The sequence below is a fragment of the Perognathus longimembris genome, chromosome 1 (genome assembly GCF_023159225.1).
Source record: "Perognathus longimembris pacificus isolate PPM17 chromosome 1, ASM2315922v1, whole genome shotgun sequence".
NCBI classification, from domain to species: Eukaryota; Metazoa; Chordata; class Mammalia; order Rodentia; family Heteromyidae; genus Perognathus; species Perognathus longimembris.
Window position 1 is genome coordinate 92,043,826 of NC_063161.1, and position 24,641 is coordinate 92,068,466.

Sequence of the window (24,641 nt, forward strand, 5' to 3'; positions counted from 1 at the left end):
CTTGAAACCAAGGGACAATTTGAAATTGTGGGCAACTGTACTTATTGAAGAGGAAAAAAAAAGATTTCCACTATCTAAAAGAACCTATAAATATGCAATGCAGTAGTAACTCATAAAATGGTTGGTAGACACATCCCAGAAGAATTTACAAAAATGAGGAGCAACTGTTAATACAGATAATAAAACTTCTTTAACTCAATGGGGTTGTCTTTTTTTAATGTACAAATATGATTCTGCATAATGAAATGGTGAGAGTAATTACCCAGACCAATGAGGGAAATGGCATGGCCAATCAAAAATCATCCCAATATATCAACTCACTGAATAAAACAACAATCCAAAACAAACTTGGTCTCTTGCACTCTTTTGTAAAAAGTGCATGAAACAGAAATGGGAACACGTAGCCAGAAAATTAATGTACTCCTTCTCCTTGTGCTAAAGAAAATTGGTCATTATGGAAATGGATTTATTGGGAAGTAGATGAAGATAAAACAGTGTGCTTAAAGCCTGCTGAGATTGGTAAAAACATTTACATTCTGATTGCTGTCAGTATAAGCCAATGACAATTCAAGAATACAATACATAGAGCATTCAACAAAAGGAACCAATATTGGGTTGTAAGCTAGGCAGTGGCTGAAAGGGTCACTCAGCAAGGAGGATCAGCCCCTCCTGGGGCACATTTGGTTTGTGTTCTACTTTAATTCAGAAGTTCCTGGTGATTTCTGAAAACACAATTTTGAATACCCCAAGATTTAGATCTACAGCTTGTATTGGAATCCCCTGGATGCCCACTCACACTGAATGGAAGCAGAAAAGAAGAAAGAGCAAAAATTGGTTCAGAACTACCCATGTTTAATTTTTATTTCACTTTCTTTGGAAAGCAGTGTCTCATTCGGATGAACTCGAAACAAAGGGAAAGGGACTTGGCTCTTGAAACACACTTAGGCAAAAATGTCCCTAGCAGACAAGATAAAGCTATGTCATTTAAACTAAAGCGACCTATGCCCCTGATCAATTCTGGCTTACCACTGCAGGTATGTGCTATGCCATCTAAAGCGTTCCTGTAAGTATATATTTTTCTCCATTCAATAATGAATTCTTTGAGTGCTGAAAGAGTGAAACCTGAGAAATGGTCACACAAAGCAGAGGTAGTGTGCATGAAGAAGTCTCAGTTACTCTGAAGGCCTCTCTTTAGCTAACCCAGAAACCTGAATCTAGGACTGGCCCTCAATTTTTTTTGGTCCTCAAACTTTAAAATATCCTGGCATCCAGAATATATGACAACCAAGGACTGCTTCTCTGAACTTATCCTGGTTAGTCTGAGTGAAAGTTTTGGTCTCAGACAATCAATCCCCTTCTCAGAACGGTATAGTATGGCCTGGATATGGCACCAGGAAACAGGCAATTCTAAGTTAATGAGCTGAGCTGTGCAGAAAGACATGAACAGCCCCACTATTTCTCTTTCAAATTTGTATGAAAATAATAACATAAGCTGGGTGCTGGTGGATCACACCTATAATCCTAGCCACTCAGGAGGAGGAGATCTGAGGATTGTTCAAAGTCAGCCTGGGCAGTCCCCTTTTGACTCTTATCTCCAATTAACTACTCAAAATCAGGAAGTGCGGCTGTGGTTCAAAGTGATAGAACACTAACCTTTGAGCAAATTTGCTGAGGGACTTGCCCAGGCCCTGAGTTCAAGCCCCACAACTGACAATGATAATGATGATGATGATGATAATAATACAGACTCCAATCACCTGATCATGGTAGAAATTAGTAGCAAAGGTGGTCATTTTTATTGCCAAGTGTCATTTGGAGACATCATTCATGTGTCAAGCAGAATTATCAGTAAAAGTAGACAGTCCATAGGAAACATAGCAGAGACATATATGTCCATCCCATCACATACCATATGATTTTGAGGGTAGGTCATGTGCTCTGTGGAATCACAGTTAGATGTTCCCTTACCCACTGTGCAAGAAATCAAGAGTAAATCATGACCTGTTTCTAGCTCTAAAATACTAGACAATTGTCTGATCACTGAGCCTGTTTCCTCTTCTGTAATGTAGAGACGAACATTGACTTGGCAATGTGATTACTAAATTTATAGGTATGGATGAATATAAAGTGCCTGGCATGTGGTAAGTTTTCAAAAGCAGTAGTGTGTGTGTGTGTGTGTGTGTGTGTGTGTGTGTGTGTGTGTGAGAGAGAGAGAGAGAGAGAGAGAGAGAGAGAGAGAGAGAGTGTATGACCTACCATATTAGAATTCCCAAGGATTATTACTTTCTGAATTTACCTTAGCATCTGATGCAGTTCATTTAGTTTAACTATAGTTTTGGGTTGTTTTTTTTTAAATTGGTATTCTTAAAATTTTTACAAACTTAATTATTTTTTTACAATCTATTTTTGGTTTCACTAACACATAACAAAATGTCATATTAAGCACCCTGGCACATTTCTATTCAGAGAAATAATTATGCCTCTAAGAGATCTGTTTTAATAAAACCAAGGGATAGGTGGCAATCTGTCTAGCTGGGGAATGAACTAATTTATGGTAACAAATTCCTTCTATTTGTGGGTGATCTTTGCTTTTGAGATGAGCTGGTCATTGCTGTTGTAAAGAATGATTTAAGGCTGGGAATATGGCCTAGTGGCAAGAGTGCTTGCCACCTACACATGAAGCTCTCCGTTCGATTCCCCAGCACCACATATATGGAAAAGGGCCAGAAGGGGCACTGTGGCTCAGGTGGCAGTGTGCTGGCCTTGAGCGGGAAGAAGCCAGGGATGGTGCTCAGGCCCTGAGTTCAAGGCCCAGGACTGGCCAAAAAAAGGAATGATTTAAAAAAAACATACTTGTTGGTTTATATCCGAATGAACAGTGTAAGCATTCTTATTCACTTAATTGAATTGTCAGATTAAAAGACTGGATCCTCATATGGAATTCAAAGATTTGAAGGGTTATCACTTCCCAAACTAGAAGTTAGTGGCATCTACTTGTATACCCAGCTACTATGGAGGAAGAGACAATAGAGTCGTAGTTTGAGGAGAGCCTGGGCAAAAGGCAATGAAACTTTATCTCAAAAAACAAAACAAAACAATAACAACAAAAAAAGCTGGGCACAATGGTGCATGCCTGTATTTCCAGACACTGGGAAGAGAGAAGTAGGGAGAACTGACATCTGAGAAGGTTTAGGCAAACAAACTAAATCAAAAGGACTTAGGGTATGTGGCTCAAGTGGTAGAACACCTGTCCAGCAAACGTAGTCAAGTAGTAATGCATGAATGAGGAAAAAAAAAAAAAGATCAATGCCTACAGGGATGGGGAGTACCTAGAAGTAGGTAAGAGAAAACTTTAAGAAGATGGAATTTTAGAAAATCTTTACAGTGGACAGGAGAGTTACAACAGTCAGGAAGCTCTCAGTACTGAAGAAAAAAAAAGTTAGCTAAATCCTTTGACAGGCAATGAAGTAAGTAATTATATCTGATAGTACTGGTATTATTATTTATGGTGCTGGGGATTGAGGAGGAAGAGACTCTATCACTGAATCAGACCCCACCCATCTGTTATTATTCTAAGCTACCTTACAATTTTCCCTCCCAGTTTTCTTTAAATAATAACTTGGTATAATCTTACAGAAGAAGTGTATATATTTTTAAAAAGATTTTTCAGTGTCCAGGTTTTAATCTTAAATGTTATTGAAAAATCACTAAGCATTTTAGATTCTAGAATATGAAATAAATGTTGTTGTACCTATTTTCCAAACTCCTACTATTAGACACATTCTTGGCAGTCTTTTTAATTATTAGACACTAATGGCAGCAAAATTATTATTTTTAAAGTATACAATATAGACAAAGGGATAAAGATAAAAACTAATGAAAATCTACTATGAAATGTTTGGGGGTGTTATGAAACATTCTATACTGCCAAGGCTGGAACAAAGAAGGTAATTTTTTATTTAATTTTATTTTTTGTTTATGTGGCACCAAGGAATTGAACCCAGGGCCTTATCCATGATAGCAAGCACTGTACCACTAAGTCAGTCACAGTCCCAAGAAGGTAATATCATCGGCTTCATCTATTATACACATTATAATGGCAAAGATATGCCTTTCTTTAGAGGTACACAAGAAAAAAAAATCCTTCTGACTAACAATACCCAAGTCTATGGGGTATTCCCCAGAGAGCCTATTGCTTTCCCACTGCAGGCAGTGCTCCTCTCACATCATCTTTTCTTCCTCTTATCACATGGAATGCAGAACAGCAGTATCCATTGAAAAAAGACACCAGAAAATATGGTATATTTTTGTCTTGGCACCTTCAAGCTTCAAAACCAATATTAGGCAGTGGATTTCATGTTGTATGAGTTACACTTTCTTACCATGGAATACATTTCCTAGTGGAAATAACTACCAAATTACAGTGATGAATGCTATGCCTGGAATGCTCAGTGCATAGGCAGGCATACTGTGAAAAGTAGTCTATGTTCATTATTTCATTCATGCCTCAGGACAGTCCTGAGGCAGGAACTGCTACTACCTTCCATTACAAAACAAAGTAGGGAAAGCTTAATGGTCCTGCTCAGATTACAGTGATTGGCTGGAGCTGAGATAGTCTGACTCCAGAGGCAGAACTGATACCTCCAGCATCAGCACTGTGCATGAGTGGGAGTCAAGCTCGTCCTAATGGAAGGGACAGGTTTGAGCATCTGCTTTGAAGCATGGGGAGGAAACGAGCCTCTCCTCACCTCACCTTCAATGATGTTGTGCCAGGATTTTTGGAATTGGACTGGCATTCTGTTCATTGTGCCATCCTTTATTGGCAAGCTTGAGTAAGTCTGTGTTTGGACACTACTATGATTTCAATCTTGACTGGTCCTTAAAGGCTCACGTATTAATGGCTTGGCTCAGAAGGTGGTTGTGTTGGGAAGTGCTGAGAACCTTTGATGAGTATGGACTAGTGAGAGGGGTTTAGGTCATTGGGTGTGCATTTAATAACAGTATTGGACCCTAGTTGCCCTCCCCTCCTCTCTCCTCACTCTCCTTTCTGGTTATGAGGTTAGATACTTTGCTCTATCATATGCTCTTGCCATGATGTGATACTTCACCACAGGCCCAAACAATAGTGCCAATTGACCATGGACTAGAGAGAAAAGAATATATTTACAATTTAATTATTTTAGGTTCTTTATTATAGTCATGGAAGGCTGATTGATAAAGATATTAAGAAGAGCAATGATAGCATCACAGTTTTGGGGAAGCAGGAAGAAGTTCTTATTAGGAATGAATCATTTCCTCAAATGGGAATAAAATGGAAAGGAAGATGGAAAGGAAGGCAAAAGAGGAAAAGTTTAAGAGGGAAGCAAAATAGAAAGGAAAAAGAAAAGAGGAAGAAAGAGTATGGAGGAAAAAATAGTGAAAAGAAGAATCTCTTCCACTCAACAGAGCAGAATGACAGCAGGAAGGAGTATAAAAGTATAAAATGGCATAATATTATTAAGAGCGAGGTTTGATTTGGAGTAGATTGACAATGGGATTCATACTGTGGGAAAGCAAATAAGATGATGTGGAATACACATGCAAGAACTTCCTGTATTTCTTTAAGGAAAGAGATGACAAGGAAAGACAAGATAATACTTTTGGAGGACAAAGAGCAGAAATTAGCTTATAGATTCTTTGATACATATATCATATGGTTCCAGGTGCTTTAGTTACATTTTTCCACTTAAACACCAAATTAGCCAGGAGACAATGTTGCTATATCCTTTTTATATGTTTTAATCTAATTAATTTTTTGGCCAGTATTGAGACAAATTCAGAGCCTAGACATAATATCCCTGAGTTTTTTTGCAGCTGTTTTTCAAAGACAGAGCTCTACAACTTAAACCACAGTTCCGATTCTAGCTTTTAGATGGCTAATTGGGGAAGAGTTTCATGGACATTCCTGCCTCGGGCTGGCTTTGAACTATTGTCCTTAGATCTCAGACACCTGGGCATTTAGGATTTACAGTTATAAGCCAGTAGTGCATAGCACTGTTTTCTTTTCATGGACCTGGAAACTAACAGCTAAAAGGGTGAAGCATCTAGCCCAAGGACATCTAAGTGGTAAGAACCAGAGCAGAGAAGTGAAGCCAGCTCTCTCATATTTTGCTACTCGAACTCTGGAGAATCCTTTAGGTTTTGTCAGTTGTCAAAATTCACAACCGATTAAAAACAAAGGCTAAATGAAGGCAAAAATTACTCAGTGCATTCTAGGAGTTACTAATAAAGAGTTAGAACCCCCTAGGTTAGCCTTCAAATACATTCATTTTATTACAAAATAAAAGGAAGAATACCCTAAAAGCTTTCACTCAGGAATTTTTGAGAAAAACAAAAACCCTTAACGAAACAAGATTTCTGGTTTAAAACTTGCTCTGAAAAGCTAATTTGGGGAGACAATATAGTAATGTTTAATGAACTGAAAAGCAGTGACTGGCAATATATTGGTTTCCCTTAGTAAATGAATTCAGGAGACATATTTTTGCAGGGCTGAGAAAATATGCCACTCCAAAATCGTGTACTATACTCAGAATCAAAGTAAAATAACCAAATGATGTAAAAGTTTACATTAGCTTGAGAAGAAATCAATCAAAATTAAAAACTCTAGAATGTTAGACCTAGTCATGACTTTAAAGTAAACTAATGGCTTAATAATTATTCCAATACACATTCTTCTGAAAAGAAAAAAATACTGCCAAGAAATAAAGGAACTAATATTGTCTGTTGCCCAGGTTCAGGTGAGAGGATGGAAAGATGGGGAAATAAAGAAAAGGTAGAAAAATAAATGTAGGTCAAGTGTTCACAGCAAGAAGAAAAAGGAGGTACTTTCTCCCTACAAGATATATTTATTCTCACATCTCAGCATTATGTACAATTACCTAAAAATATAAAAGCTAAGAATTAAAGACTGAATTTCCCCCCCCCAAAATATACACAAAAATGTCTGGATGAAAAGATAAGTTGCATATTATATAATTCAGGCAAACTTTTTTAAAGAAACTTAAGAAAGACAATTAAAAGGACAAACTAGTTCATTAAAAGGAAATTACTTCAAAGACTGGTACAAACTACAATAAAAATGGAAGACCATGCCACTTGTGCATAGAGATGGATGAATGTGAATTCAGGAAAAATAAAGTGAGAGGAACACAGTTGTTACCAAGAACTTTACTTCCTTTCTGGAGAAAGATAGGGAGATTCCCTATATAATAAATACAACCTATTACTATTGATGTAAATGCGCTACAAAGAATTGTTTTGGAAAATGGGATCATCTGAAGAGAAAATGCTGAGCTATATAGAGGCCAAAGGAAATTGCAATAATTGCACTAAGGAAAAATAATAGCATGCTGCCTACTATCTAACCTTATTATCTGACCACAACCTAGTGGAAGAACATCAACAATGAATCTCCATTGCAACAAAATTCATTAAACACTTAATAGTACTTTTCTCAATTGTCATCATATCAAAGAGAATGTCAAAATATAATTAGAAATAATGACAAACACAAGTGTGGTCAGAGGTAAATTCACAGCTTTAAAACGTTTATTAATATTAAAGACAAATGAACCATGAGTCAGCCAATGAGATTTGTAAGAGAACAAAGTGAGATCCTAAAGAAAACAGGAAATGAAACTAATGAAATTAAATATAGCAGATCAAAAGATCCAAGAACTGGTCTTTGGAAAATAGTAACAAATCTAATCAAGAAAAAAATTAAAAATGAATAAATTGAATCTTAATTATTTAAGGCAGTCATAAAAATATCATACAAGATGTCAATTATTGTACAAAATGCTATATACTTAAGAAATAAACATGGTTCTGAAGAATATGAATTAAAAAATAAAGAATTGTCTATAAAAAAGATTTGGGGACCAGTTACACCAAGTACAATGATCCCAAAGATCTCTTCTAAAATGATGAATTAGAGAATTTCACAGTTTAGTTTGGAAATTTGCACAAAATTATTCTAACAAGTGAAATTTTGGTATCATCTGATAATAAAATTTGCAGAAAAAGAGGCCAGTTGCAACGGGAAAGCAATCTGGGTTAAAAGCCTAAATTTCCATTTCTACCAAACATGAGGTACAAGGTAGCCTTTATGTTAAATACATGGGTGTATATGAAATATGTAAAATATATTGTTTACACTGAACAATATAAATCATAAAGTATATATTACATGATATCTTTGATTTGCATTGAGTATATAATTGATATTAGCTGGCTGCTCTAAAAATAATAGAATGAGCACACAGTTATGCCAATAAACTAAATCTCACTCAAGAAAATAAACTCAGCAGACATAACAAAAACTCAACCAGTAGTACAGTAAAAAACTAAAGTTAGTATAGCAGTACAAGCAGAGAATAATAAAGCTGTTACTCTAACAATCATATTACAAAAATCTAGTATGAGGAACTATACCTTAATTTCAACAGATACTGAGAAAACAGTCAAATCTCATCTATAAAAAAACATCAAAATGCCTGAAATGGTACATCTAAGGGAACAATTAAGAACAGCTAATGAGAAAGAAATTATAAACTGAGAGAGATGATAAATAATCTTGAGAAAAGTCTCACTTATACATGAAAGTGAATTATTTGTGATATTTCACGTCACTTGTGATTAGCTAATGTAATGGAAATAATACTGTGATGAAATAAACTTCCATATTTTTCATACTTTCTATAAACCTAACAACTTTTATATATCCTAACAACATTCTGTTGAATATGAAATTGACTTAAATTTCAGATGAAAAGACAAAATCAGCAAAATAGGAGACACAATTCATACTTTCTTAGTGTTATTCAGGTCATAATGATAGAACAGGCTTGGAAGAGAAATTAGCTTTACTTCAAAACCTTAACTTTAGTGTTTAGTTAATATCAACTTCCAATATGAACAAATATGAAAGATAACATGTCACAAATGAAAGGAGACAAATGCCATAGGTATTCTGAGAAACAAAACAAAACAAAGAAGAAAAATAACTGGTTGAATGAAAGGGGCTACACATGAGAAAAACATACAAAAATAATGGTTCTGTTATAGATAAATCATGTCCAGAAAAGTTATTAGAGTGAGAGCAAAGTAAACAAACATTCAGTATTCCCACAACAAAGTCTAAACCTCTAAATAAAAAGAATTAATGTCATATCCCAAACTCAATTATATCAATAAAAAATAATTCATAGATCTGGGTGCCAGTGGCTCATACCTGTAATCCAAGCTGTTCAGGAGGCTGAGATCTTAGGATTGTGGTTCAAAGCCAGCCCAAGCAGGAAACTCCATGAGGCTTATCTCCAATAAACTACTCAAAAAAGCCAGAAGTGGCGCTGTTGCTCAAGTAGCACAGAATTCGCCTTGAGAAAAATGATCTCAGGGACAGCACCCAGGCCCAGAGTTCAAGCCCCAGTTCCAGCAAAATCAATAATAACAAAAAACAAAAATGAAAAGATGCAAAAATAACTACTAGATGAATGTGAATCATTCACAGATGGATTTTCCTGAATGGGGAGGACAATTATTGTAAAGAAGACAAAGATTTACACATGGTTTAATGGGATTGTTTGTGGATCATAAGAGTGATTCTAAATTTTAGTTGGAAAATCAAACAGGAAAAAATGTTGGAGAGGGCTGGGAATGTGACTTAGTGGTAGAGGGTTTGACTAGCATGCATGAAACCCTGGGTTTTATTCCTCAATACCACATAAACAGAAAAAGCTGGAAGTGGCACTGTGGCTCAAGTGGTAGAGTGCTAGTCTTGAGCAAAAGAATCTCAGGAACAGTGCCCAAGCCTAGCACTGGCAAAAAAAAAAAAAATTAGGAAAAGGCATAAAACATGTAGTGATTATGTAATGCTAAAAAATATAGATGGATCAGAAAATCCTATATGAGGATTTTTCATGAATAAAACAACTAAAGAAATGAAAAACTAAGAGCATAAGGATAACTTCACAAATGACATTAGGTAAACATGATGACTTACACCAAAATAAATACCATATGAATAAACATTAAGTGAAAATGAATTGAGGAAATACTGGCTAAAAAATAAGTTACAAATAGACTTTGAGATAGTAATTGGCTTTCCAACCTAAGCTCTCTTGACCTAACCCTCTGTTACACTATGGGACAGCAAATAATCCTATACTTTCATTGGCCTACTTAAGATTCTCCAGAATATACCAAAAGATCAAGTATGAATGTTAAATCAGCAAAGACATTAATTTGACAAAGTAATATGTACAGTATAATATATACTGTGTCACAACAGTAGGAAAAACTGAAAGCAAATGACAAATTGGTAACACATTTGCAATAAAAATGGAAGAATAATATATTGAGTATTTAAATGAAGGGAAAAACAGAAATGATTAATTGACTGGTAGGAAATTCATAACATTCCTATATTTTTGAGATACTATGAAATAGTTTTTTGAAATTCAATTTAGATATTAATTCTGCTAATTCAAGAATTCTTCAATAATTTCCAACGACTGAACACAATATACAAAGACATAAAAACTTCTTAATATAATCCTTTTTGAGCATTATTTGATTTAAAAGGTTAAGTTTTATCCCTAGCAAACACACACCCACACAACACACCCATACTCGCTCACAAAAGTTTGATTAAGAAAAACAGCAAAATGAATACTATGTGAAGGAACACACACAATAAACTGTGGTTCATAGGCAACCCAGTCAGAAAAGTCTGTGAAACTCTTATCTCTAATTAACCACCAAGGAGTTGGAAATGGAGCTGTGGCTCAAGCCATAGAGAGCTAGCCTTGAGCAACAGAGTACAGGGACAGTGCCCAAGCCCAGAGTTCAAGCCCCAGGGCTGACACCAAAAGAAAGGAAAAATAAGACAACAAATAGAATCATTACATCAAGGTTGTTACATTGTTCAAGCATGGCACACTGTGGAGATTTGAACAGGGAGGGAAATTTTCATTTTATGTGTATGAGTGCATGATTTATATTTCTTTTCCTTTTTTTTTCAAAACAAGTATATATATGATTAAATGGTTCTATTGCTACTAGTGGCCAAGAGACTGCTATTCCAGGCATTCATCAATGGTAAGTAAATGTGAATTTTCCATCGAAGACCATAAAGGCAAAGAGAATGAACTGTAAGTTTGCCAATACAAGAATAAAACAGACTCAGTCCTCTGGACTTCAAAGACCAGCATACAGTTTGCCTATATGGGAATCAACAGGAGGTAACGACCTTCCTTTAATTTTGCCAAGGGTAGTCATACAGGAAGAAAAAGGAAGAGCAGGGGCAGATGTGACTGAAGTGCTTTGTATATGAGGTCATAATGAAACATACAAAACACTGTAGGAGAGAATTAAAAAAATGTTTGAGGGACAAGTGGGAGGAAGAGAAGTCAAAAAAGAGTAAACGGAGGAGTGAATATGATCGAAATATACTATACACAGGTAAAGAAATTAGTTTGTTGCTTTTTTTTTTTTTTTTAGCCAGTCCCTGGCTTCTTTTTTCTCAAGGCTAACACTCTGCCACTTGAGCCACAGTACCACTTCTGGCTGTTTTCTATATATGTGGTGCTGGGGAATTGAACCCAGGGCTTCATGTATACTAGGCAAGCATTCTTTCCACTAGGCCATATTCCCAGCCCCAGGTAAAGAAATTTGTAAATTCATGTCCATTCTTTTTTTTTTTTTTTTTTTTGGCCAGTCCTGGGCCTTGGACTCAGGGCCTGAGCACTGTCCCTGGCTTCTTCCCGCTCAAGGCTAGCATAGCACTCTGCCACTTGAGCCACAGCGCCGCTTCTGGCCATTTTCTGTATATGTGGTGCTGGGGAATCGAACCTAGGGCCTCGTGTATCCGAGGCAGGCACTCTTGCCACTAGGCTATATCCCCAGCCCCCATTCATTTTTTTTTAAAGGTAGAAAAAGAAAGCTTAGCAGCAAAATAGCTTACCATTACAAAGTATGTTACTTTAATTTTTTTTAATAAGCTAAAGATTGTATGTTAAATAAAAACCTTCTATTCCTCATCATCGTTCCTCTCCTCTGCCCTGGGATGCTTAACATTCTCAGCCAAACTTCTCCACACACCAGATGGTCTCTGGGTGGCTTTCCAATGTTATGATTCGCAGACACACTGATAACAATTATTTTATATTCCAGGTATGGGATCCCATGTAATTGAGGGTTTTAATACAGTGAAATTTATAAAATTGAACACATCTGCTGTAGAAGAGGAGGCCATTACATGTCAATTCCAATGGCACCTAAATTCAGAGCAGTAAGTAAGAATTCAGCATGACTAATATGATCACTTACACATCATACTTTCTCTGGGAAGCTCTTGACAACTCTCACAAGTCATTTGTAAAGTTTTCCCATTCTTAAATAACTAGCAAATTAGTCTGAGAGCCATTTTCCTACCTTGAATTTCATGCTAAGTTCCTCCTGTCAACCCAACATTCCCTCAATATTTGAGATAAACTCCAGTGTCCATCAATGGAAAACCATCAATGGTTTAAAATAATAAGTTTTATTATTTTTTAAGTGTAGTCATTCTTAGTTGAACAATTTTAGTCTTTGAAGAAAATGCCAGTACTCAACCTGCTTTCATTCTTATGCAGGCATGTTTCAGAGTTGTAGGAACATAAAAATTTACAGATAATTTAGGCATTCTTCATTACCATTTGGTTTTCTATTCTAAATCTTAGTCATGATTGCAATCATTCAAGGCAGAGACAGTTGAACTGTGACTAATGTTGCCATTAAATAATAGCAGTAACAAATAAAGTAACAAATGGTATTACCAGTATAACCAGGTTTTGTTTTATAATTTATTTTTCTCCACATTAGTTTTCCTTAATATGAGTCTGTTAACTGAAAAGAAGGCTCTCTTAGAAGGAGATGCAAAATCAAGTCTGTGCTCAACCTGATTGCCCTCCCTCTGGCTGCTGCGGCATGGACTGTGAATATTTTGTTCAATTCTTAGCACAGTATTCCTTTAGGCATAAGATAAAAATAACTCAACTTGAGCAGGGCACTGGTGGCTCACGCCATGATCCAAGCTACTCAGGAGGCTGAGATCTTAGGATTGTAATTCAAAGCCAGCCTGGGCAGGAGAGTCCCTGAGACAGTTATCTCCAGTTAACTACCAGAAAACCAAAAGTGGAGCTGTGGCTCAAAGTGGTACAGTGGAGCCTTGAGCAAGAGTTCAGGGATAGCAACCAGGCCCTGAGTTCAAGCCCCATGACTGATAAATAACAAATAAACAAAAACAACTTTTGGCACTGGAGTCCACACTCTACAGATACCTAGATAGCTACATGTATTTCAGAGTAATTGTAGGGAGAGGTCTTTTACCCCATTCATTCTCTCAATTACTGTACACGTGTGATTGATTGCCTGCTATTTGCTACACACTGTTCTTTGTGTTGCACCTAGTGCAGCACACTCCCATCCGACATCAGTTCACAGTCAATAGAGCTAATCATGATTTATGAATGACTTGAAATTAAATCATTTCATTTAGAGAACTCTGAACTAAGAAGTTTAACATAAGACCTCATAAGGAGACACAAGCATACCACAGTTAATAAAAACTTATCATTTACTCCACATCCCTCCAACTCTACAAAGTATTCCTGATTTGTGCCTTCTCAAACTCACACTCCTGGTAGGGCATAATAGCCATTTGTATTGAGCGTGCCTTATTGCTGCTCTAAACTAGAAGGGTAAACCCTGGTGTTGTTATTGTTTGTGTGAGTTCCTAAGTTTCAATTTCTACATCTGACACATGGAGATAATGCCTACCTTGAAGTTCTACTTTAAGGATTCAATACAACTCCAGACATAACCAGGTAGTGAAATATTTGTTAACGATCTACCATTGAGTGAATGCTGACTATTTTTTCTTTTTATCATTATTTATGTATTTAATCATTTTGCAATGTGTACACATTCAAGGGAGGAGAAAGGCAAGAAGATACCTTTTGCCTTGGGATGTACCTATCTTTACTTCCTTCAAGACCATCTTTATTCATCAAGAATGACACTGCCCACCCTACCCACCCTACCAGGTATCTCTACAATTTTGGAATATGCTAAGAAAATTAATACTTCATGTTAGTAGCATTTGTGGTTACTCTGTTTCATGATAAACTAGAGAAATGAAAACTGAACTCAATAAGGAATCACTCAGTATCGCAAACCCCAAGTGATGTTCTTTGTGCATGGCATCAATCACAATCTGTTTCACTGAGAATATGTTTCTTGGGATCTTCAACAAATCAAACTCCACAAGCAACTTGTTGGTATCAAGGTGAACAGACCTCATTGTTGCTGATATGACATGCTTTTTGTTTATGTTTGCCTTATTTTTCCTTTCCTATGGATGACAAAATGTCTTTTCAATGCTTCTAAAGATAAAGCTGATATCCATATATATACACACACATATACATATATGTATTCTAACTTTACAGTCATTGGAAAAATATGTTCATTGAAGAAAAGAAACACTAATGTTTAGTTTTTAAATGACAAAAATGTCCTATGAAGTTTTTTTAAAGCTATATTTCAAATCAATGCAGGTAAAGAACAAACTGATTAAAAACTCAGACCACGAATACTGCAAGTATAAACAGACTTGAACTTTACTTGGATTTCGATGTACAGCTTAGGGATATAGTTAAGAGTCTGCAAACACAAAGATATGGTATTTGAAGAAGCTATCGAATGAGCCATTATGGAGAATGTCTTTTAATAATGCTTTGACTGAAATGATTAACTAGGAAGCTATGATGTGAAAGTAATGAGCCCTGAACAACAACAACAACAAGAATCATCTCCTTTTCTTAGTAAGAAAAATTATATTCGAAAGTACTTGGGGTGTAACCAGAGGTATTATTAAGAGCAAAATTTTCCTGGCAATGAGTAAAACCTACAAAATTTTATATATTTCTTGTAACCTCGCAAACGCATCCATAGATTTTTCCAAGCAAGCTTACTGGGTCACTATGAAAAGGTTAAGGATTTGCTGTTAATACCATGATACTGTGTAGTCAAGGACACAGAAGCTCATATGCAAGTTATAATACAAATAAATCCACCTTCTTTATTTTCTTTCACTTCTCAAAAATATGAACGGTCTCAAGTGTTATAGCATTCATGATATCTAGGTGACAGGTATTGAAGGCTTAAAACTGCTAGACAGCTGAGAGACTATCATCAATAATTGATGGAAATATTTGCTCCAGGTCTTATTTTCTTTTTTCAAAATATTTTTTATTATCTTTAAGCAGTTGTACAAGGGAGTTTTAATTAAACGTGTCAGTTTACATGGACAATGCATCTTGATCAGTGTCACTCCTCCTGTCATTCTCCCCCCAGTTTCCAATCTCACTCAGACAGTTCTCATTTTAAGGCAATGGTCTCCTTGACCCATCAGCTTTTTATGTTTCTTATAATTCCCAGAATACCATGAGGGAAAGCAAAAAATATCTATTACTATAAGTGGTACCAAAAAATCCATCCAAATTCAGCAAAGAAACTAGACCTCAGCTTGCTTTTTCCCCTGCCCTTTTCTTCTAGCCCTTGCTGGCTGTTCCTGCCCAATGCACACTAAGTACTCTCATATCTCTATCCCAATTGCTATCACCTTGTCCACATTCCCTCAATCTCTTCTGAACCTCTAAGACTAGTTTTCCACATAGTTTATCTGCCTCCCAGGCTCAAATTAGATATTTATAATAAACTGAGACATACCTGCAATTGGACACACACAATTTGAACAGCTACACAAGAAAAGAGTTTGGTGATTACAATAGAACCAAGAAGCTAGCCTTGACAGACAAACCCAAGAGACTCTTATCTCCAATTAACCAGCAAAAGTTGGAAGTGGAGGCGTGTCTCAAGGGGTACAGTGCCAACATTGAGTGAAAAAGCCAAGGAAGAGTTCATGACCCTGAGATCAAGCCCTAGCACTGGAACAAAGCAACCAAATGAACAACTAAACACACCAACAAAAGAAAAGAATAATATGTTTTCAGTGAATGTGTTTTTAAAAACAGGGGTAAGTGAAAAGAAGCCAAGCTACAAACTTCTTCAGGTTGGAAGCAGCTGAAACCACTATTGGGTTTATCAGTTTCCTCATCTAGAGAGGGTGATACTAACTAAACACTAACTAAATATCAAGGTGAATAAGACTACTGACCAGGGCTTTTTCAGTCATAATGGCTACCTTTGGAAGCCTTCCTGTTTGAAACCATTACTTAGGTACGAAGTTAAGTCCAGGGAAAATTGGCTTGTACATAATTTGAACTTGAAAAGTGCTAGAGGACAGAGTGTATTGTCTGTGTGTACATAGACATAACAAAGTTATTTCCATGCACAGTCCTGGCAGAAGGCCCGTGGTAACTGCTCTCAAGTCTGGTTACAATTATTTCACTATAGGGAGTAATCCAGGACAGTACATCCCTTCTCTGCCATGGAGCCTCAACTTGAAAATGCATGCTGCTTTTACCACACAAAGTTTCTTTTCAGCTCTCTAGCCTGATTACCTTGTAATTCTCCTCGCCTTCCTCCCACTGTGTATCCCAACCTTTCATTCCAGAAGTGAGAGCTGTATTTGAAGGCCAAACAAACTACATTACAAGAAACTGTACAAGCAGGAGTGAGTGTGATACCTGGTTCCTTACCATGTAATTGCACAGAATCTGGGTGCACGAGCTTGTATTCACTGCTTGTGGATATTACTTTCTACATTTTAACTTGAATAAGCAAAGCTCCACTCAAAAGAAAGGGTTAAGTTGCAGGCTCTTTGCAATATCACTTCCATAGCCAAACACTTCATTTGCATTCTCCACCCACTACAACTTGTGTACAGCTGAATGGTGGCCCTTGGGAAAAATTCTCAATAGAACATGTTATACTGAGGTGTGTTTTTAATTAAATTAACAAGGAAGAAGATAAAACAAGTTTTTACAGGATATGGGTATTAACAGGTTGACTCTGGTATTGAGTAAAGTTTGTAGCTATGAAGCCTTTTATATGATTTCCCTTGAATGTGCTATGATCTAGAAGTTGTAGGTCTTCTCCATTCCCCTGAGTTATTTAAATTCAGAGCTAGTTTATTGGAATCCCAGATGTTCCTTCCACTCTCCCATATATTGCTTTCTCATAATAACTATATCACACATATTTGGGGGCATTTTGCTATATATCCATCTTGAACTGGAAGTATACATCAACAACACAAATGATAATGAAAAGTGAAGCAAAGCCATGCAGTGGTTATCAGTACTTCAGAAGACTGACATAAGTGACATAGGTTTACAAGAAATTCAGATAATTAATTTCTACTTATTTATCATTTATTTTGGTGCTACTACTAGAACTTGAACTCAAGGCCTTCTACTTTTTCTTGGCTTTTTGGTTCCACCAGTTGAGCCACATCTCTATCTTAAGTATTTTGCTGATTAATGGGAGGTTAAGAGTCTCACAGACTCTTACTCTTGCCTGGCCTGGCTATGAACTAGGATCTTCAGATCTCAGACTCCTGGGCAGCTAGTATTACAGGTGTGAGTCATTAGCACTAAGCAAGTTTAATTTCACGAGAAAATAATTTTGAGGGCTAAAATAAAAAAAAGAATCAAAACCCTCAACAATATGTAATATGAACTATGCTTTAACTCAACACAAACGTTTTACACTTAGACATTTCCATGTCTGATCTCTTTCCATTAGGATAAAACATAGAGAGACCTCTTTTTTGGTGTTCAGAGAGGAAATACCACCAAGTCTTTATTTTACCTAATTGAATGAAAGCCAACAGGAAAGAGCTTAGTTAGGCAGCAAAAGGACAAGGTCACTAACAAATAGCAAGAAAGGTTCTGAAAAACAAAAAAAGCTTATATATACTAAACTGAGACATTCTCCCAACATTTCTGTGTTTCTGTGGAGAAAGTAAGTCTTCAGTAGAAAGGATAGTAAAGCACTGGATGTGAAATGACTTTGATAAAAACATTCTATGCATGAGAGAGGATCTCAAGGTATGAGAGAAATCGTGTTCTCTTTGAGTGATCAAAGCTATACATTTCTACATTCAGTCAAGTCTTGAACCCTCTGCAACCTTCCCCAAGATTATTGTATTGCCTGCTGTAAGTAATTTGTATCTGATAATGAACATTTGCTTGCCTAATAACAGAATGTTAACCTTTGACAGCAAGAGACCCTCCTCCTCCTCCTCGACTGTTTACCTAAAATTAGTATAGTTCTTTCTTATTCCTGTAAGAAACCTACTTCCCAGTATACTCATTATATTTGAAGTCATTAAGTTTCATTCTATAATGTGACATCATTTTAAGTCACTTATAACCCACACAGCAATCATATCCATTTTAGTCATCAGTTACATGCTCCCTATTGACTTAAATAAAAAACCAAGAAGTTATTTAAAACTAAATTAAATTATTTAAAATTAAAATTAAAAAAAAGAAATTGGAAATTTTGTTAAGTCTTGTGAGCAACTAATATATGCTGAGTTTATTCCAACAAAAATATATTTCATCCCATCTCTCTTTTAAGATGACAGTAATTTACTTTGTTTTGAAATTGCTTATGGTTATAAGGGAACAGGGTAAAATGGATTTATTTAGTAAAGGGACAAGATGCATCATCCACCTGTTAGTCAGCTACAGAACTTAAGAACAATCACCCCCTCTTCCCTGCCACCCCAAAAGTGTCAGATAAAGGGCAGAATGATATAAGAAAGAATTGAGACTCATTCCAGTTTGGTGCCAAAAAAAAAAAAAAATACAGTCATCCTTTAATGTCTATGAAGGAAGGTCCCAGGACCCCGTGCAAATGCCAATGTCCGTGGATCCTCAAGACATGACATGTTGTAGGGAAACAGAAAATGTTCCATGTAGCCTCATGTGCTGGGGCTTGGTTGCTAGCTGATGGATGAGTTTCAAGGAAGTGATTGTAACTTGAAGCCTTTAATCTAATCAATGGCTTAATTCCTTGATGGATTTGTACTATGATGGTATTACTGGGAGAGTATAGAAAACTTTAAGATAGGGTCTGGTTGGAGAGATAAAGTCCTGGAGAGGTCTTTTGTGTCTCCATCTTGCTCTGGCCTTTCCTGTGGTCACTCTTTCTGCTTCCTGTCAGTCATGAAGTAAATAGCTCTCCTTTGCCACGATATCACAATATTGTGATTTGTTGCACAAGCAGCAGACTTCAAGTGGTTATGGACTGACTAAACCTTCTAAAACGATGAGCCAAAGGAAGCATTTTCTACCTTTAGTTGTATCTGTCAGGTATTTGGTCACAGCTGTGCAAACATAACTAGTTCAAGTTCCTTCTATAAAATGGCATTAAAAAAAGAACTATCCATTCTTTAAGCCTCCTCTAGATTTATTACAATACTTAATATAGAGTGAGGGCTACGACTGTCAACACTGCAATTCTGAATTTTTAGAGAATGACAGAAGAAAAAATATATTTATATTTAGTACAGTTGAAATTGCTTTCTCAAATATTTTCAACTGAGGTTGGTCAAATTGTGGCTCTTATACATCCAGTAGGAAAAAGATGCATGGAAGCCCTATGAGCTTCACAGCAAAGTTATTTCATGATCAAACAGTTGTTAGTCTGGCCATTTTGAGCTTACTTGATTCTGTTTCATATTTGTTTGCTTTGCCCTTTGTTTCCTGAGCAGGATTAGGAATGTCAGACAGAACACTGGTAAAAACAGCATCCATAACATGACTTTTCCTACTGACCCAGTAAAAGTTTCATGCAGGCAGGCACTTGGGGAGTGTAAGAAACAGGCTTAGGGGTGGGTGGGGGAGAGGGGTTTCAAATATGGTGCATTTCCCTGATGTCAGAATGACTGTGTTCTACAACCTGGTACAGTCAGAGAAAACACATTTCTCCTTATAGTGCAGGAATTGCTGGATCATGTAGTTTAATAGGGACTAGCAGGTTCTGTTTGCAGTTTTCTGACCTGAGGCTCAGTCTATCTAGTTACTCAGTAAACCCTGATGTGGGTAGCCATGCTTGCCTGGAGAAGGGGGAGAAGAGTATTGAGCCATAATTCTGTCTGCTGGAGCTTTCTCTGCACTCCCTTTTCAAAGGAGTACCTCATAGATCTGACTATCGAGCTTGTGATCCCATGAGGCTGAATGTCAAAATATTAAGGTTCAAGTGTTACTGAGAAGCAACAGAAATGAAGATCATAAGGTGTGGAACTGGGTAAACAGGCAAAAGGCATGTGCAAGGCTTAGCAATTGCAACCTTCATGCACTGTGATTGAGGTCCTCTCTATACAATTTCTTAGTTTCGATAATTTCCCCTCAAGCCACAGCTTATTTTACTGCTGGTTTAATATCAATGCCTGACTGACTTCTTTAATACACAACCCCTTTTCCTGTAATTTTCAGCTTCACTTGCAGGTAGAGATTGACCTGTAGGTCAAACCAGTAGTGTTATAAAGAAAGGATTATTCTTTTTCATTTTATTAGATGGTTGACCATTTTAGACCCCTGATTAAACTTCATTGCTGAAATGTTGAAGTACAGTAGGCTTTCCAGGAACATAACCTGTATTTGAAGAATACAAGTTAACTTGTACTCATCAAAGTTGGAGCTAAGATAAATACTTTTTGAAAATGTTCAATATACAAAAGAAAAGAAAATTGTCACAGTCTTCTAATGGGTTATCCAGTCCCTCTATTGAATGACCTTCTGGAAGCTTAATAGAATGATTTTTGTATTTCAGCATCTACAGTGCTTAAAAGAACTATTATTGAATATAGGTTTTTCAATAATATCTCAATGAACTAAGTGTCACTGAAGTCTATACTAGCAACTAGTATACAATGCATGCATATACAAAACATCACAGAGAAAACTATGTGTACAAGTACTGTAGGCTAATAAAAATGGGGAGAAATGCTAAGTGATCACAGTCTTTCTGTGGAAGATAAGGTGATGAAGAAATTCTTTATTTTTATTTTCCTTTAATAATTCATGGGAAGGAAAATATTCCAGAGCAACCACCTAGAATGTCAGAAAGCAAACAGGCTTTTCCAAAAATTCTATTTAGAGTCCACCAAATTAAAAACACAGACACTTAAACTGATATTTCAGCTGCCAGAACACTCCAGCGAAAAGTTGTAAAGTGAGAATTTCATAGGGTGCCAGATCCTCGCTAAACCCCAACTTTTAACACCTTAACTGCATATTGAATCTTGACAAAGAGAAAGAAATCCAAATGTGCATGCAGCCTTGGATATCTCCCAGTGATGAGGCTTAGTCAGGAGGCCACCCAAAAATGTGGCACAACATCTGGAGCCTGTGTTCTGTTCCTTGTTCCAGTCCAAACCCTTAGTGACTTAGCAATGCACTGTATCCACATTATATTAAGGCCTTAACACAGGCTCTTTATTAAGACAGAGACAGCTATATGTGTTGAGAATCCATTGTATGCTGGGAATGAATAAACAGGGTTCTTCCTGTAATACCTTAGCTTAGTCATTACCCTGCATTCATCTCCTGTCACCTGCAATTGCTTGATTTCATGGTGTAACTAGATGAATGAATCTTTCCATACCTTTCTAGTGGAGGCCTGCTAGGATTTTTATTTTTATCTTTTTTAATGCTGAGGTCATTACTCTAGTCCATTTTTTCCTAGGATGATCATGCAGGGAGAGCACCAGAGAACAGGCTTCCCAATCCTTTTCCATAAACCATGGGCCAGATGTGTTTGGAACTCAAAATACTTTTTAGAGATGGTGCTGATAACATATATTACACTAGGCCTTCAGTGGGGTCTGAGTCAGCATCTCATAATTATATACATGAGGATTTCTGCAGTGGAAATAAGAATTTTCAGAATAAATCGAGTAAGTAAAGAATGAAAATCACCTCAAATTAGTGTAAGACAGATTTGCCATCAAACATTATATTTGAAAAAAGGCATATAATTTTCTGGATATTTTGAGTTTTGAAATGGAGGAAAGAGAATGTAGATCAGTATTAAGTTTTCAAATAGCAATGGCAAATTAGCCTATTTATTTTGAGAAAGAGAGAAAATGAAGAAAGCCTTGCCATTGTAATATCTGTAAAATATTTTTAAAAATGAAAGAAGTAGCCAGGCACCATTGGCTCACGCCCGTAATTCTACCTACTCAGGAGGCTGAGATCTGAGGATCATAGTTCAAAGCCAGCCTGGGTAGGAAAGGCCACTCTTATCTCCAATTAACCACCAGAAAACTGGAAGTGGTACTGTGGCTCAAGAGTGCTGAAGAGCACAAGGACAGTGTCCAGGCCCAGGGTTGAAGCCCATGACTGACTGACTAAATAAATAAATAAATAAATTCCACTCCTGGACAAGAATTCTCCTTTGGCCAGGGCTGATCTTGTGTTTCTTGAAAGCACATGTGACTTGTAAGGTGAGTTAGTAGCCTCTTTGGATTACTGAATGGCATTAGTAAATCTCTTCAGCATTACAACATCTAGATCACCAAACATTCTAGAGAGAGCTGGTTTGGAAGGTTAACATCTCTCAGACACAGAAACAGGCTTTGAGATAAATGGGTTATCCTTGTCCCTGGGCTCCTGCCACACCACCTTGACACATATTCTGTCCTCTTGATTCAATTTGTGACAGTGCTGTTGTCATGGAATCTGAGCAGTCTCACAATACTATATAAAAAGTGAGCAGAAATGGGCTGACCTAACATCTTGGAGACTCACAGGAACGTTCCTAGACTAGAATAAAAATCTCGAGACATGACTGTTACAGCCAACTGGCATGTTCATACGGTGACTCCATAATAAAATAATTACACAGTTTGGTTTTTTGAAGCATATAAAAACCAAAAGCTTATCTTTTTAATATAGAGGATTTTGTGTTTGTGTTTTTGAGACAGGGTCTCATGATGTGGCTCAAGATTGCCTAGAACTCAAGATCCCCTTGTCTCCACATCCCAAGTTCTGATTCCAGTTATATCCTACCATGCCCAGTTTGATATTTTAGTGGTGGCATTGGGAAATCTATGATCTAGGGCCTTTATGCTAGCAACTACATATAGGAAAAGGGGCAATGAGGAGATCAGGGGATGTCACCAGTGAAGATAAAAAGAGATCAAGGCTTACTTGGCTTCCAGGGCTAGCGCAATGATGCCAGCAGCCATAGGGGCTGAGGCTGATGTCCCAGTGTGGTTGTCCGTGCATCGTTGCCTTAGGTCTGTCGTGATCTACAATATAGAAATGAAAAACTTAGACTTGGGAGGTCACCATCAAGCAAAGGCAAGTAAGAAGGGAATTTACTCAGAAGAGTGAATGGAGAGCTGTTGAAAGATTAAGGTTAAATTCTATATTACCGTAATTTTGTGATTGTATCACTTTGAGAAAGTCACCTGTGTACATCAACTTCAATAAAATAAAGCTTGAAAACTGCACTCTTCTGTTAAAATCAGGAACAAGACTAGAGTGAGCATATGGAAAGAAACATCAAGGGCATGTAGTATTTCCTTAAATTATTGTACTCTAGACTGTGAGCAGTAGTGTCAGACCTGCTTCAAATGAGACTTACCTCACTGATCCAACACTTCAAAATAGTAAACATGTTAAATCAACAGCTAGGACTGAACATTATTAGCATGATGAATAAATGCTAGTCACTACACTCCTCTTCAAGCTATTAAAATGACACTGCAGGTGTTAAGTCTAAAGTAAGCTCTGTCATAGTAAACTGGTTTGGATCTTTCCAGAGTTCAGAAAAATGTTCACATGTGACACAAGTTTTCTCTAAGCTTTTACACAGATAAGAAAAGCAAGGCAGAATCCACTTGTATCCACTGAGTTTCATACATACTCACAGTACATCATGTCTACTGGCACATTGTAGAAAGAGATTAGCTATTATCTAATATTGTAATCAGATCATTTTCTTGGCGAAAATCCAGTTCACTTTTAGTTATGGCTGAAGAACATTACCTTTCAGCAAGGGCAATGATTCTCAACTTTTGTTTCATTATTGTCTCACTAAGAATGAAGATTAAATTTAAATTCACCTTCACAAGAGAAATAAAATATTACTCAATATGAATTCCAAATCATTGTAATATCTGTAAAGTCTTTTTCAAAAATCTTCCCTAGACAAGAATCCCCCTTTGGTTGGTTCTGATAATGTGTTTTTTGAAAATGCACGTCATGTGTCAAATGTGATTAGACCCTTTAGAATGACTGAATCTCTGGCATTAAGACAACCACATCACTACACACTGCAGAGAAGAAAGTAGGTCTAAAGGGTGAGCAGAAAGGTAACTGGGATGAAGGCAATGGAAAATCAAGCCTTGGTGTTCAAAAGGGCTTCCTTCAAAAGGCATGTAAAGATGAGCTGAATTTGGTTTGGGAGAGTTATGCAACTCCCACGAAATGGACTTTCCCTTTGATAGCTCTATGTGTATGTTATATGAAGATATTAGTAGACCATTCTATAATCTATTATGGATAGTTCCAATATGTTGGCCTGCTTCATTTTACATGGGACTATCTGTTCTTATTGTCTTTTCTTTGTTG

General features: G+C 36.7%; 1 protein-coding gene across 6 annotated transcripts in view; it reads right to left on the reverse strand.

The window, feature by feature from the left end:
* Pcsk5 (proprotein convertase subtilisin/kexin type 5) overlaps positions 1 to 24,641 on the reverse strand; it is a 411,976-nt gene that overhangs the window by 196,223 nt on the left and 191,112 nt on the right. For all 6 annotated transcript variants that reach the window (XM_048332196.1, XM_048332181.1, XM_048332173.1 and 3 more), the window contains one exon: positions 23,214 to 23,314. In XM_048332196.1, the coding sequence (XP_048188153.1) occupies positions 23,214 to 23,314 (101 nt within the window). The remainder of the gene's footprint in view (positions 1 to 23,213; positions 23,315 to 24,641) is intronic.